Below are 14,088 nucleotides of genomic sequence, written 5' to 3' on the forward strand. Positions count from 1 at the left end.
TGTGTGTATTATGAAATTGATAAAGTCAGTCAATTTGAGAAGAATTAAACCTACCACAAGAGTGTCCAAAGAATCAATCAGGGTCAGGGAAAACCTAAAAAACGAGTATAATGAGATACAAAACATTAGCAGTCTCAGCATTTTATCTCTGAATGCACAGGCAGGCGGATCTACCCCCCACTGCCTGGCAGTTCCTAGTCACCAGCTCCCCACGCATCGACAGCACAATGGAACCCGCAAAGCACTGAAGGACCTGAAAAGCCTTAACGCTACATTTATTTCAGCTCCGCACCCTTCAAAATGAATAGAAATATTCATCAGCTCTTTTCAAAGCAAATAAAAATATTAAAGCCTCAAACCTTATAACGTGTCAATGGCTTTACATACATGTTTAAAGTGACATTCATCTTACTGCAACAACTCAACTTTCCACGGATCAAAGAGCCAAACTGATGTTTTTACAAAAGATAACACAGGGAACAAGGGAACCTAATGTAACATTAAAGCAGCCCTTGACATTCAAGCAATCCCCAGGAACACTACTGTCAACCGCCCCTAAGAGCCTCAGGCTTGGGACTTGGTGATGCCACGCCAGCCCTGTGATGACACTCACTTGCCCAGGGCATCATCCACGTCACCCCGACTTGGCTCCTGGCCTCTGACTCGACCTCTGCAGGTTAAAGGCATGAGTTCATCGGCTGGGTAAGCATGTTCCTGCAAGGAGAATCTGAGTGAGTCACTGGGAAAGTAACAGAAAGCATACATCACTTAAAGAACATAGTTTTTTCAGTCATTTTGTTAAAAAGTACAATAAAGATCAGTCAAAAAAAATTCTACTATCCTTATGGTCTATTTAATCTTTTTTTTTTTTACCAAAAAAAAGTTTAGTTGTAAATGTAATACATGCTTGAAAAAAATGTATATAAGAAAACATTTCTTTAAAATATCATAATCAGCCCTGGCCAGTGTAGCTTATTTGGTAGGAACATCGTCCCGTGGACCAAAGGGTCAGGGGTTCAATTCCCAGTTAGGGCACATACCCAGGCTGTGGGTTTGATCCCCAGTCGGGGCACATACAAGAAGGCAGGGACTTGATGTTTCTTTCTCACATCAATGTTTCTCTCCCCCCGCCCCCGCCTTCCTCTCTCTAAAAGCAATGAAAAAAATGTCCTCAGGTGAGGATAAAAAAATTAAATGAAATGAAAACTCTGGTAATCTGCTCCCCCTCCACCCAACCTCACTCTCCAGAGAGAACTACTGTTAAGACTGGAGTTTATCCTCCCAGATTTATTGGCACATATCAAAATCCACGAGCACATGTCACTTTGCAATTTTATTCACAACAGGTGTGTGTGTCACACGAACACAATCCTCCACAATCTGTTTACTTAAGTCACGGTTTTCCCTACGAGAATTTTATAGACTTCTACTCCTCGGTACTTGTCGGCTTCAGAACTCACCAAACCTGTACCTGATACATTTTGATAAGAAAAAACTATTTCCCGCTCAGTACTTGCTCGGGACACATCGTACTTCTAGAACTAGCACAAGTCATGACGCCACCCTGCAAGAGGAAACGCTTCACCGTTTGCTGCTCGGTTTCGGCACCCGTCCGCAGCTCCGGGAGGAATAACAAGTGCCACAGTTCCAGCCGCAGAGCCATACATCTGCACAGGCTGATGTGATGGAGTACATGTGCTGTAAGCACTGCTCCATACACTTTAGTTCAATTGTCACACAACCCTCTGAAACAGATTCAAGTACCTCTATTCTATAGACAAGAAAACCGAGGCCCAGAGGAGGTAAATGAGCCCATGTCATGCAACGGGCAAAGGATAGATCCAGAATTCACCCCTGACCACCTGACTCCAGAGCGTCCACACTCTGCAGTGCCTTCTCACAGTGGTCCAAAGTAGGGACATGCTCGAGTTTATTTATTCCTCTATTGATAAACATGTAGGTTGGACTCAGGTTTTCACTACATCAGCAACTCTGCAATAAACATCTATATGCACATGTATTTTCTACATATGCTTGTACTGCTGTGGATTAAATCCTTAGGAATAGACCCAATGGGTCAAAGGTATGGATATTTAATTTTTGGTAGCTACTATCAAACTGAAGACATCAATTTATACTCTTTCTCGTACCTCTGATACTGTGTATTCGTATGAGTCTTAAAGTTCAGCAAAAATATTCCTGATTCCCTGTCCGATTCTAACTTACTACCCATTATTAAACTCATTTATGTAATTCCAAACCCACAGCACATTAGCAGCCAAAAACTAGAATCGAAGGCAAGAACACTGAACAGGCGATCAACAGAAAGGAAAAGACACCCCATCGCCAAATAATCCCAATAATTGAAGTAGGATAAAGAATACAAAAAGCAGTAAAGATTGCAATACCTTAGGTATTTAAAAAACTTCAGTGCTCTATAATAATTCATTTCCCAATTAGAAGATTCCAGGCAACAAATGTTTTAATATAATTAGAATCCACATGCAACTATTAAATTTTGAATAGAATATTCTGTCATTTTAATTATTACACTGAGTTTCAGTATAAATTAGTAATTATTTTAACATGTATCTTTTACATGTCAAGTTGCTACTTTTTCAGTGTTAATTCCAATGGCACTGTGACTCCCAGAACACCCACTATTTCCACTACTCTGTAGGTTTGTATTGAACACAGAGAAAAACACTGAGAATTAATTCAAGACAAGTCATATTTTTAAACTTGCTGATGTATTTTGCAAGATAGCATTCAAATGTTAATCTGATTTATAAAAGTTCCTTTAAAATCCAGAGTTGCTGAAGCCACTGTTAAGAAAGCTTCATGCTGCTATTTGGGGGTTTTGCAGCACACACCCGCCAGACGGGTGGCAATGTCCGCAATTACGTATGAAACGCCAACCCTGAGCTTATCCAGATAAGAAACACATTAACAGCAACTGCAAAGCAGAATAATCAAATCAGGGAGTTTTGAGCCAGGTGTAAAAATACTTCATGTTCCTGTTTCAAGATTAAGAATAAAAAGAAAACCACAGCCTTTTCTTGGGGCTAACCACAAAGCAAACTACAGTTGGTTTGCATAAATCCAGAATACTGCATACGTGGCAAATGAAGAGCCATATTATGCCCCAAACACCCTGGCTATCTGAGGTGCAGTAATACTTTCTCCTCACGAGGTAATGCCAGAACTAGGGGTAATTCACATTGCTACGACTCGGAGCCATGAAGAACATTTAATAATTATCACCCAGGAACACAACTCAGGTGATAAGGGTTCAAAATGAACTACACAGAATGCGTGCCTTGCTAAAAGACAGAAAACATAAAACAAAACATGGTAGAGTCTTCACATCAGATTCTCGATCTACTAGCATTTTGAAGTGATAAAACTCCGTCTGAAAACAAGTCAAAGCATCCTAAAAACCGACTTTTCATAACACCAACACCAAAACTATGCAAAGGGGAGAGACTGTTCTAGTAACAATAAAACAAAAGCATTATTTATTAAAGTAAGTTACTAAAAATATCAAATCTATTTCATTTCCAATAAAATTATGTACATTTTTATATGTTTTTTTCTAGATCATTAAGGACCTCCCTCCTTGAGACAGATAAGATATGCCCTCCTGAAATAAACACTAAATGATATATAATAAACCATCTATCACAAGCCAATAGCACGTGCTCATTAATGAGTGAACCTGCATAATTTACCAGTTATCTTTTCATCCCAGGTCAAATTTCTCTGTTCCCTTTTGTTCACTATTTCTATTCACTTAGCAAACTATTTTTCAGGTTTAAGATTGCATTTATTTGAATCTGATCAATGATAATTATTTTATCAACCTTATGAAATGTTATTTGAAATAAATGATAATAGCCCTGGCTGGTGTAACTCAGTGGATTGAGCATGGGCCTGTGAAGCAAAGGGTCGCCGGTTCGATTCCTGGTCAGGGCACATGCCTGGGTTGCAGGCCAGGTCCCTAGTAGGAGACATATGAGAGACAACCACACATTGATGTTGCTCACCCACTCTTTCTCCTTCCCTTCCCCTCTAAAAAATAAATAAATAAATAAAATATTGAAATAAATGATAATAAGTAATAAAGTTATAATGAAATGAAGTCCTGCTATTAACAGATTTTTTTTAGGAAGATTACATCGACAGATGCAGAAAAAGCACTTGACAAAATTCAATACTCTGTAATGATGCAAATTATCAGCCAATGAGAAACAGAAAGGAACTTAATCTAGTACAGGGCATGTAGGAAGACCAACAGCTAACATCACACTTAATATATTGTGAAGGGCAACTGCTTTCCCCCAAGATCAGGAGTAAAGCAAGGATGCCGTGTCTTTTCAACATAATACTACAAGTCGTAAGCACTGCAAGAAGAAGAAATAAAAGGTATAACAACTGAAAAGGAAGAAGGAAAAGTCTCTTTGTTTGCAGAGGACATGACTGACCATGTGGAGAATCCTGAGGAATCTACTGCCAAAAGCTACTAGAAATAATAAGTGGGTTCAGCAAGACTGCAGAATACAGAGCTAACAGGTAAAAACGTTTTTTGTATTTCTGTATAATGTTGATGGACAACTGGAAATTAAAATGTAAAAAGCCGCAATTTATAATAACATCAAAAATATGAAACATTTATGAATAAATTTAACAAAAGATGTGCAAGGCCTGTATAATGAACACTACGAAACATGCTGACATGAACTACATGGACAGAGACACCGTGTTGGATTGGAAGACCCCAAATTACCACCCCATTCTCCCAAAGTTGATCTACAGCGTCAACACAGCCCCAATCGATGGCTCAACACTTTTTCTTTTTTTTTTAAGAACTTGACTATATGAGCTAAAATTTACACGGAAATGTGGAGAACCTAACATATTCTAAACAATCTTAAAAAGAACAAAGCTGAAAGACTTACTATCACATTTTTTTTTTTTACTATCACATTAAAGACTCTTTGAGACTGGTGTACAAATAAATATTTAGATCAATGGAGGAAAAACTACAGCGTCTAGAAACACACCCAAGCGTTCAAGGTTAACTGACTTCACACAGGTGCCAAAGTAACTCAGCGTGGAAAAGGTATTCTTTTCACAAACAATGCTGGAACAATTGGACAGCCACACAGAAAATAAATACATATAAATCAACTTTTACTTCACATCACATACAAACGTAACTGAAAGTGGGTGAGAGATCTCAATAAACAAGCTGAAGTTACAAACACCTAGAAGGAAACAAGAAAATCTTTATGACTGGGCTAGGCAAATATTATTTAGGTGGGCTATAAAAGACCTGAAGCATAAAAGAACAAAGGGTAAATGGGACTTGGTCACAATTGAAAACATCTGCATTTCAAATGACTGGTAAGAAAATTAAAAGGCAAAGCACAGACTAGGGGTGAGGGATGAGCAAAAGTAGGTTTACAGTTGTTAAGTACGTAAAAACGGTTTATTCTTGTATCATTATTATTAATCATTGGGTTATTATTTATTATTATTAACCTACTTTCGCCCACCCCTGTATATGTGATACAGGACTGACATCCAGAATACATAACTCTTACGACTCAGTAGTAACAGGACAAATGACCTGATTTTAAAATGGGTAACCAATTTGAACACACACTTCAAAAACAAAAAAGAGATACAAAGCACATGGAAAGATTTTTAACATCATTAGTCATCAAAAATCAAATTAAAATCATAACAAACACCCCTATACGCTCGCTAGAATGACTAAAAAAACTAAAAGACCGAAAACGCCAAGCGTTGGGGAGGTTGCGGAGTAAATGAAACTCTTAGACGCTGCTGGTGGGGAATGCAAGCTGTACCAGTCACTTTCGAAAAGTTTGGCAGTTTCTTACAAACTTAAACTTACCCTTCCCATATGACCCAGCAAGCCCATTCCTAGGTGGGAAAGACATGAAAATGTGTGTCTCCACAAAAATTCACGTCCACAGCTTCATAGTCTTTTTAGGAACAGCCAAAGAGCAGAAACAAGCCAAAAATGCAGCAAGTGGTGAATGGATAAGCAAATTGTGTTCTATCGAATCAACTAAACACTCCTGAGCAAAACAGAGAAGTGGCAATATATCCAACAACATGGATAAACCTCAAAGGCATCATGCTAAAATAAACCACAGAACCCCAAGGGAAAGAGCACATACACTACAGCAGCGATTATGTGACATCCCAGAAAAGGGAAAGCTGCGGTGACCAAATGCAGCTGGAGGGTGGGTGGGTGGGGTGGACTCCAAAAGAGGACCAGGTGTGGAACACACACCTGTGAGGGTAAACAACTGCACACAATGGTCAAAGTCAGCACTTAAGACCCGAAAATTCTCTGTGAACTATGCCTAATTAAGCAGAAAGATTTGGTTCTACTCAGTTAAAATCCACTTGGTTCTACTGAGTTACGTGAAGTATCAGAGTGTGATGATAAAACATTATGAGAGGATACTACCTAATTTTTTAAAAGATTTTACTTATTTATTTTTAGAGAGAGGGGAAGGGCGGGAGAAAGAGAGGGAGAGGAACACTGATGTTTGAGAGAAACATCATCGATGGGCTGCCGTTCACACGCTCCCTACTGGAGACCTGGCCCACAACCCAGGCATGTGCCCTGACAGAGAATCAACCCAGCGACCCCTTGGTCACAGGTGGGCACTCAATCCAGCCTGAGCCATACCAGCCAGAGCCAGATTTTCTCATGTCATTTTCATGGTGTTCTAGAAGCACAGGCCAAGGAATAAGGAACAATGTTAACAAAGAGTAGTCCCACAGTCATCTACACACCAAAAAATGACAAATTTTTATCTTCCCTCCTCCGAGTCATCAGTACCACTCTATACTACTTTATTTACAGGATTACTCCTTTTAATGAACAAGCTATCAAAAGAAAACACTAGGTACAGATTTTCCAATGGGGAATATGAAAAAATTCTGGAGACAGTGATGATTGATTGCATAACATGAGTGTACTAAATGCTATAAAACTGTACACTTAAAAATGATGTAAATGGCAAATTTTGTTATGAACACTTTACCACAATAAAAATGCTTTAAAATAAACATTAAGGGGGGGGAAAAGTAGTTCTAAGAAGATGCACACAAGTCCATAAAGAAGATACACTTTAGGACAGTTCCTTTGGCTTGAATGACGAAAAGACTCTTCTGTTTCTGTACCAGTGGTTGGTAGGCACAATTCTCCTAGTTAAAGGGAAGTGTGCCTGCTCCTTCGGAGTCCTTCTGAAACGGTCAGAGCTCCACCAAGTCCAGCTTTCGCTCACTGCGGTCTGACCGCGCCGTCTGCAGCGGACAGGGACCTGACCAGAGCCCAGCTCCAGCGCGGGTCTGCAGCTGGGAGCCTCGATGCACGTCCTCCTGCGTCTAAATTGATCTGCAGGCTGACCTCGGCACAAACGCTGAAAACAGGCGAACAGAAGACCTAAAATGCCTGTAGTCTGGGGTTAAGGCAGAGCACACACAGACTGCCAAAACAATCTAATTCCATGTTATTTAGGGAAAAGAGAAAGCCATCTGTGCAATTCACTGGGAATAAACTGCAGGCTGACTGGGGCTAGAGACCTGTCCAACATAGCTATTCTAATGTCAACATGTAAGCCCGTCATTGATAAAATCAGAAAACTCCTGGATGTAACACCAGGGATGGCACAGACGTAGCAATCCACCTCAGGCTGGCAGGTCACCACCGTTCCTGGGGAACTGTGTTAACAGAAGCTGGGGAACCAAAAAGGAAAAGAAAAAAAACACCCTCAAAAAGCACATGCTGAGAACAGGGAAGGACATGTACATTTTAAGGAAGTTCTATGTACAGTCTGGGGAATGAGTTGCTGAGTTTTAAGAGGCAATGTCAACCTCAGGCAGAGAATGAACCGTGAGAGCAGCAGTGACCAAGCAGCAGCGGTCAGTGGCAGCAGTGAACACACACAGTGCTTCCTACTTGCTGGACACTGGTGCGAAGCACTTCCATGCTGAACCCTTACAATGACACTGTGAGGCAAGCACAGCATTTCAGAGAGATGAGGACAGGCTCAGGGAGGCGGCGGAGCCACTTCTGGGAGTCCTGGTCCGCATCCAGAGTTCTTGCTCTTAGTCATATTCTATCGCCTGCCTTTGGAAAATACCACTGTTTTCCTGGGAACCGAGAAGGTAAAAAGGATCTACTCTAACTGTAGACTAGACTGAAGAGTAATATTTAAAAAACTAGTGAACAATGAAAAGCCTTCAGCATTTACTGAAAGCCCACCATGTGCCAGGCAGGTCTGCATTTTGGCACAGTGGGCAACTGACTACTAAAAATCGAATTAAATTTAAAGCTTATATATCCTCCAACTCACCATAAACATATTTTTAGTGAAGTTTATAAAATGATTTCCTTGAATTTAAAAGGCAAAGACATATCACAATAATCAAATGCACAAAATCAAGCACTATATTAATTGAATCTTCACAAGAATTCAATTCAGTTCTCTCCAAAAAAAAAAAAAAACTTAGTAAGTATTTACACACCAGACATGGTGCTAGACACAGAACATATAAAAGATGAAGTTATTAAATATTAAATAAAACTGTCCCTATTTCCAAAAATCTTGTATCTGTAATCTCACACCCTCTGCAGCCATCCCCGTTTCCCACAGAATAGCACTGCTCAGGGTTCCATGACCTGTGCAGGGTCCAGGCCCCGAAACTGCCGAGGCGGGATTTGAACTCAAACCCACCTCACCCCGAAACCCACACACCTTTGCTCCAGAGCACACGAGCAGTGCTGCTGAGGGTAAGAACTAGAAAAAAATTTCCGCTGACTTCAAATAACAAATACAGGGCACCTGCTCTGTGTTTAATATTTTAGAACTATTTCATGTTAGCTGAGAACCTGGAAAGGGGAAGCGTAAATTCTAGACTAAATCTTGGGTTACAAAACTCACATAAAATGAGCACAACACAAGTACACTGTAAGGGTCACACATGCTGTAAAGCAGCTGAACATTTTAAAGTATCGCGCCAACTGCAGATCGGTGTCCCTCTACCAGCAAAAGGGAGGGGAGGGTTAATTCCAGTAGTCCGCAGTCTCTGGGGCCAAAAGTCCTCTCCTTGAGGCCTTATAAGCGAGTAGTTGTAACAGGAAGTCACTCAGCCAGGGTCCAATACGTAGGAATTGGAAAAGGAAGCCTCTCAGGGCTGCCCTCAACACCTGCTCTGTCACAAACCCATTCGTTAACTGCCTTCTATAATAGGAAAAGTATATATATATATATATATGATTTTATTTATTCAATTTTAGAGAGAGGGGAAGGGAAGAAGAAAGAGAGGGAGAGAAACACCAATGTGCGGTTGCCTCTCACATGCCCCTCAACGGGGACCTGGCCCACAACCCAGGCATGTGCCCCAACCGGGAGGAGAACCGGCAACCCCTTGGTTTGCAGGCCAGCACTCAGTCCACTGAGCCACACTTGCCAGGGCAGGAAAAGTATATTGATAAACCTTTCTGCTGTTTACCTAGTAAGTGACAAGGTAGTAAAGATACTACTGTGCTTTATTAAAAAAAGANGGGAAGGGAAGAAGAAAGAGAGGGAGAGAAACACCAATGTGCGGTTGCCTCTCACATGCCCCTCAATGGGGACCTGGCCCACAACCCAGGCACGTGCCCCAACCGGGAGGAGAACCGGCAACCCCTTGGTTTGCAGGCCAGCACTCAGTCCACTGAGCCACACTTGCCAGGGCAGGAAAAGTATATTGATAAACCTTTCTGCTGTTTACCTAGTAAGTGACAAGGTAGTAAAGATACTACTGTGCTTTATTAAAAAAAGATCCTCTTCACAGTGGGATGTATTGAACTGATGCAGCCATATAGCATTTTATTTAACTTTGGATCCAAAAGCAGGCATTTCTGAGATGGCTAAGATTTGAGGGTGTAGCATGGGCCCACCTGGCCACCTCAAAACCATTAGCCAAGACTTGTTAGATTATGCTTTGCCCAAACTGAATTACTCGGGGATAAATGATTTCTTTATTCCTATGGGCACCAGGACCAACAATCACCAGCTGCCCAGACACCAAAAATCATGCTTCTAAAACCTCTTGGTGTCACCTTGGCATGTGGGGCAGGGGCGCTGCCCCCGTGTACCACTAGCCACAGAAGCCCTTTTTTAACTAAGTGATTCTGAAAAAAGTATGAAGGAAATGGCTGAGATCCCACAAAGTAAATTGAAGTCTGTGCTTTCAATACGGCTAAAAATAACTACAACTTCATCGCCATCATATTCTAAAACCATTTATTAAGAAACCAGCATTACTTTTAAAAATGTTCAATACAAAAGGGAATAAGGACCAACAAATGTTTTTAAAAAAATACAAAACTGGAAAAAGTATATGTACTTGGATATTATAATGTTTATACATGAAGATATTTGAGTAATACATAATAAAAAATGAATTCACAAACTCCCCTAAAAATATTTAAAAGCAAACTATAGTTAGTTCTCTGTCAAATCTCTCCCAACTACATTTTTACCGGCCTTAGTCAAAAGAAATCATGCTGATATTTCAAGGAATAAAAACAAGGTCATAAGCAGTAATTACCAGAATAACTTGATTGAAGTCATTACAAAATTACAAATGAAATTTTCTTTTGAACTCTAAAATCTGCTTGTTAACTTATCTTTTTAAAAACTAAAAAAAAATTTGGAGTTTAAGACCATTCTACTGAAGGGCAAGAAGCAGGGGAGGTCGGGGGGCAGCTACAGCACCCCCCGTCCCACCGTGGGAACCCTCCTCCCCGCCTCCCACTCTCCTTGTACCACGAGGGAATTACATTCATTGTGGTAAAAAATAAATAAATAAAATTTACCATGTTTAAGTGTAACTTCAGCAAGTTTAAGTATATTAAGTGTTATGCAAAAGATCTCCAGAACTTTTTCAACCTGAAAAGCTAAAACTGCTATTTCATCTCAAGTAAGTACTAAGGCATTTTCAAACCATGTAGATCAGAAAGCAAAATATATCCCAATCTAAGCCCACCATGGGGACATAACTGGGACGGAGAATACAAGAGCACAAAACAGTCTGTCTCTTTTAAGCCATGGTTTTCTTTATAGAGTATATAAAACATTATTGTAAATATGTATTTTTTTACTTAAAAAAGTAATCTCTCTTAATGCCAGAGACAACATCTTAAGCATGTTTATGGCCACAACGTCTGGCTACAGAAAGCACTCAATGAACACTGCTGAGAACATCAAAGGAAACTGTTTCCTAATCTAATTCAACTTATTCTTACCTATTCAATAAACTGGTTCTCTAATGACCACTCCCAGGAACACTCTGTTAGTCTAGGTCTGCACTGATTTTTTAAGTGTAAAAAAAAAAGTGCTATTAATTCAGGTTTCAAAATTCCCAGGACTGTGCTCACACAATAATCTGTTCACATGAATGGAATATAAAGATAAGCCTTCTACTTACCATATAGTTACCATAAGCATGATCAAACATTTCCAGTACTTGATTCCTAATTTTAAAAGAGCAGAAATAGAAAAAAGTTAAGTATACTCTATTTATTGTCTTCCAAAAAGTAAATGTTCCTTCACAAACACACACCAATAGACAAAAAAATAACAACAATATTTACTTAGAAAGGGACCTAAGCGGAGTCAGGAAGTACACCAGTGTTAGTCAAGAGGTTTTCATGACCCACGCACAGCTGGGCCAGACTCTCAGTACTCCTCCCCAGCAATTCATGTAAAATTCATCTTAAAATTTTTCCAAAGAAAATGGATGAATGATGCATGCCACGGATAAAGAAGGAAATCTGCTGCTGAAAAACAATGACGTCTTAACGAAATTATTTAACCTTGGTTCTGAAAGGAAGACGTGCTAGAACGCCCCAGAAGAAATGACTATTGCTTAGACTACACGTCCTACCACGGACGGGGTGGGGGTGGGTGTGCGTGGATACGGAACAAGGGTACTTTCGAGCTCCTGCCTCTCCCTTAAACTGGCTAAAACCACTCATGTCTAGTCTGCCACGTTTTCAGAAGGTGCCTTTGATGACACTGTGGTGTACGCCCACCTTCTTTAAAAAAAACTTCAAAAACCAAATAAAAGACACTCACCTCTGAAATGAGAAAACTTATCCTCAAAAACAGATGTGCATGTTTTGGCTGTTTGTCAAAGTCCCCAAACTGAGTCAAATCGGAAAGTCAAATCTGCAAGGCTGGGACCAAGGACTCTCAGCCTTCATTGAAATGCTCTCAAGTTTGGGGACTTGAGAACTATTGGAAAAACTGTAAAAGTTAATGTTATGGCTAAAGTTTCTCAATAATTAGGAAGGGAAAAATTGAATAATATCTTATTAACTCTTACTCTTATTCCCAAGTTCCTAATGGCAAGAATTGAAAAAACGTTAGGGAAAATGACTGCGTATACTTTTACTTTGCCTCTTGTTATATTGCAACTGTCAGTTTAGAAACTGTAACCACAGATGGTGAAATACTGGTAATAATGAAGCTAGCAAACAGAAGAGGACTAATTTCCAGATCCTACAGCCACAAAATCAAAAATCAAACTTGTGAACTGAATAAACTTAGTTCTGACTTTTTTTAAAAAAATATTTTATTTATTTATCTTTAGAGGGGAAGGGAAGGAGAGAGGAAGGAAACATCAATGTATGGTTGCTCTCGTGCATTCCCTGCAGGGAACTGGCCCCTGCCGGAAACTGGCCTGCAACCCAAGCATGTGCCCTGACTGGGAATCGAACCGCGATCGTCTGGTTCGCAGGCCCACGCTCAATCCACTGAGCTACACCAGCCAGGGCAGTTCTGACTTTTTATATTAATTGTTCAGTGACACTTACTCACCAAAACAAGACTTTATTTATCCCTTTGATAAAACATAATTCTTTGTGTTTATATGTATAATAAGATATAGATCAACTTATCTGAGAAAATTACTGAGTATCTTAAAGAATCCTTCTAGACATTTATTGTCTTACAAGTGATAAAGACTCTCAAATCAGCTAATAAACCAAAAAATATATAAGAAGTTAAAATTTCCCTTTTGGGCAATGATATCAATAAATGAAATATAGGAATTCTTTTTCCTTCCCTGGAAATAAAATACAAGATTGTTACCAAGACGCAGAAATTCCTGTGCAATGGCAGTGCCTAGTCATATGTACTACAGACAACATAAGCTTTAACCTGTTAACCCAACTTTGCAAGCATTCAATTTTCAAGACTATGAATATATTATGAATGCATACAAGGACACATTTTCCAGTCCTTACAGTTATACAGCACATGACCGGCAAATTCCACAACACACACTTCAAACAGAAGATATTTAACGTCCAGTTAACCTTCTCTCTGACTTTATCATAAAAGTCATAACAAAGCCTATCTAAATACAGAATAGTAGGGTAAGTACTGTATTAAACAAAAAGTGTTCCTATAAAGTTGTGTATCTATTTAAGAGATTGGATTAAAATATATTGGAAATCAGATCCGTAGTTCAAAAATTATGTCTCTTTCTTCATTTCTAAATAATTTCTGTAAGGCAGCTTTTTCTAAAGTTACACTGCCTGCCAACGTGCTCCAGAAATTGGATTGTTTTATACTTCTTTTTAATGAAAAGGTATTAACTGCTGTAACACTTAAAACACAAAAGCAAAAGATAAGTTATTCCAGGAAGGAGAAGGCTACAGAGGACTAGGTAAATAATTCCAGGAACTATAACCTTCAAGCAACTATGCAACTGCTTACTATTCTGGGCAATCCCAGTCTTTATCGCCAGTTTGATTCCAGGGGAGGAGAAAAGGGGTGGGGCATTCTGCTTTCCATCATAAACCATTCTTTGGGTTTTACAAATAGCTTACAGGTAAACTTCATGGATCAAGGGATCATTTGCTGAAAATTTCCAGAGGGAAAAGCAGTCGAACAATTGTGTATTTATAGTTTATAGCTATAAATTCTTATTCCACACTTAGCGTATTATAAGGAAATCTAAATCAACAAGCCTGAGTTATTGTAC

At 39.5% G+C, this 14,088-nt stretch overlaps 1 protein-coding gene and 1 non-coding gene across 3 annotated transcripts in view; both read right to left on the bottom strand.

Annotated features, from left to right (window-relative positions):
* The window catches only part of EDEM3 (ER degradation enhancing alpha-mannosidase like protein 3), a 52,290-nt gene that overhangs the window by 35,695 nt on the left and 2,507 nt on the right, over positions 1-14,088 (bottom strand). For both annotated transcript variants that reach the window (XM_037035268.1, XM_037035266.1), the window contains exons 2-4: positions 11,524-11,569; positions 614-714; positions 55-94 (exon numbers count right to left, since the gene is read on the bottom strand). In XM_037035268.1, coding sequence (XP_036891163.1) covers positions 55-94; positions 614-714; positions 11,524-11,569 — 187 coding nt within the window. The remainder of the gene's footprint in view (positions 1-54; positions 95-613; positions 715-11,523; positions 11,570-14,088) is intronic.
* Positions 10,081-10,212, bottom strand: LOC118979299 (U11 spliceosomal RNA). The gene has a single exon (XR_005064888.1). It is a non-coding gene; the product is annotated as a U11 spliceosomal RNA (small nuclear RNA).

The sequence above is a fragment of the Sturnira hondurensis genome, unplaced genomic scaffold (assembly GCF_014824575.4).
Source record: "Sturnira hondurensis isolate 20B ecotype Veracruz unplaced genomic scaffold, ASM1482457v3 Scaffold0022215, whole genome shotgun sequence".
In the NCBI taxonomy this organism is placed as follows: Eukaryota; Metazoa; Chordata; class Mammalia; order Chiroptera; family Phyllostomidae; genus Sturnira; species Sturnira hondurensis.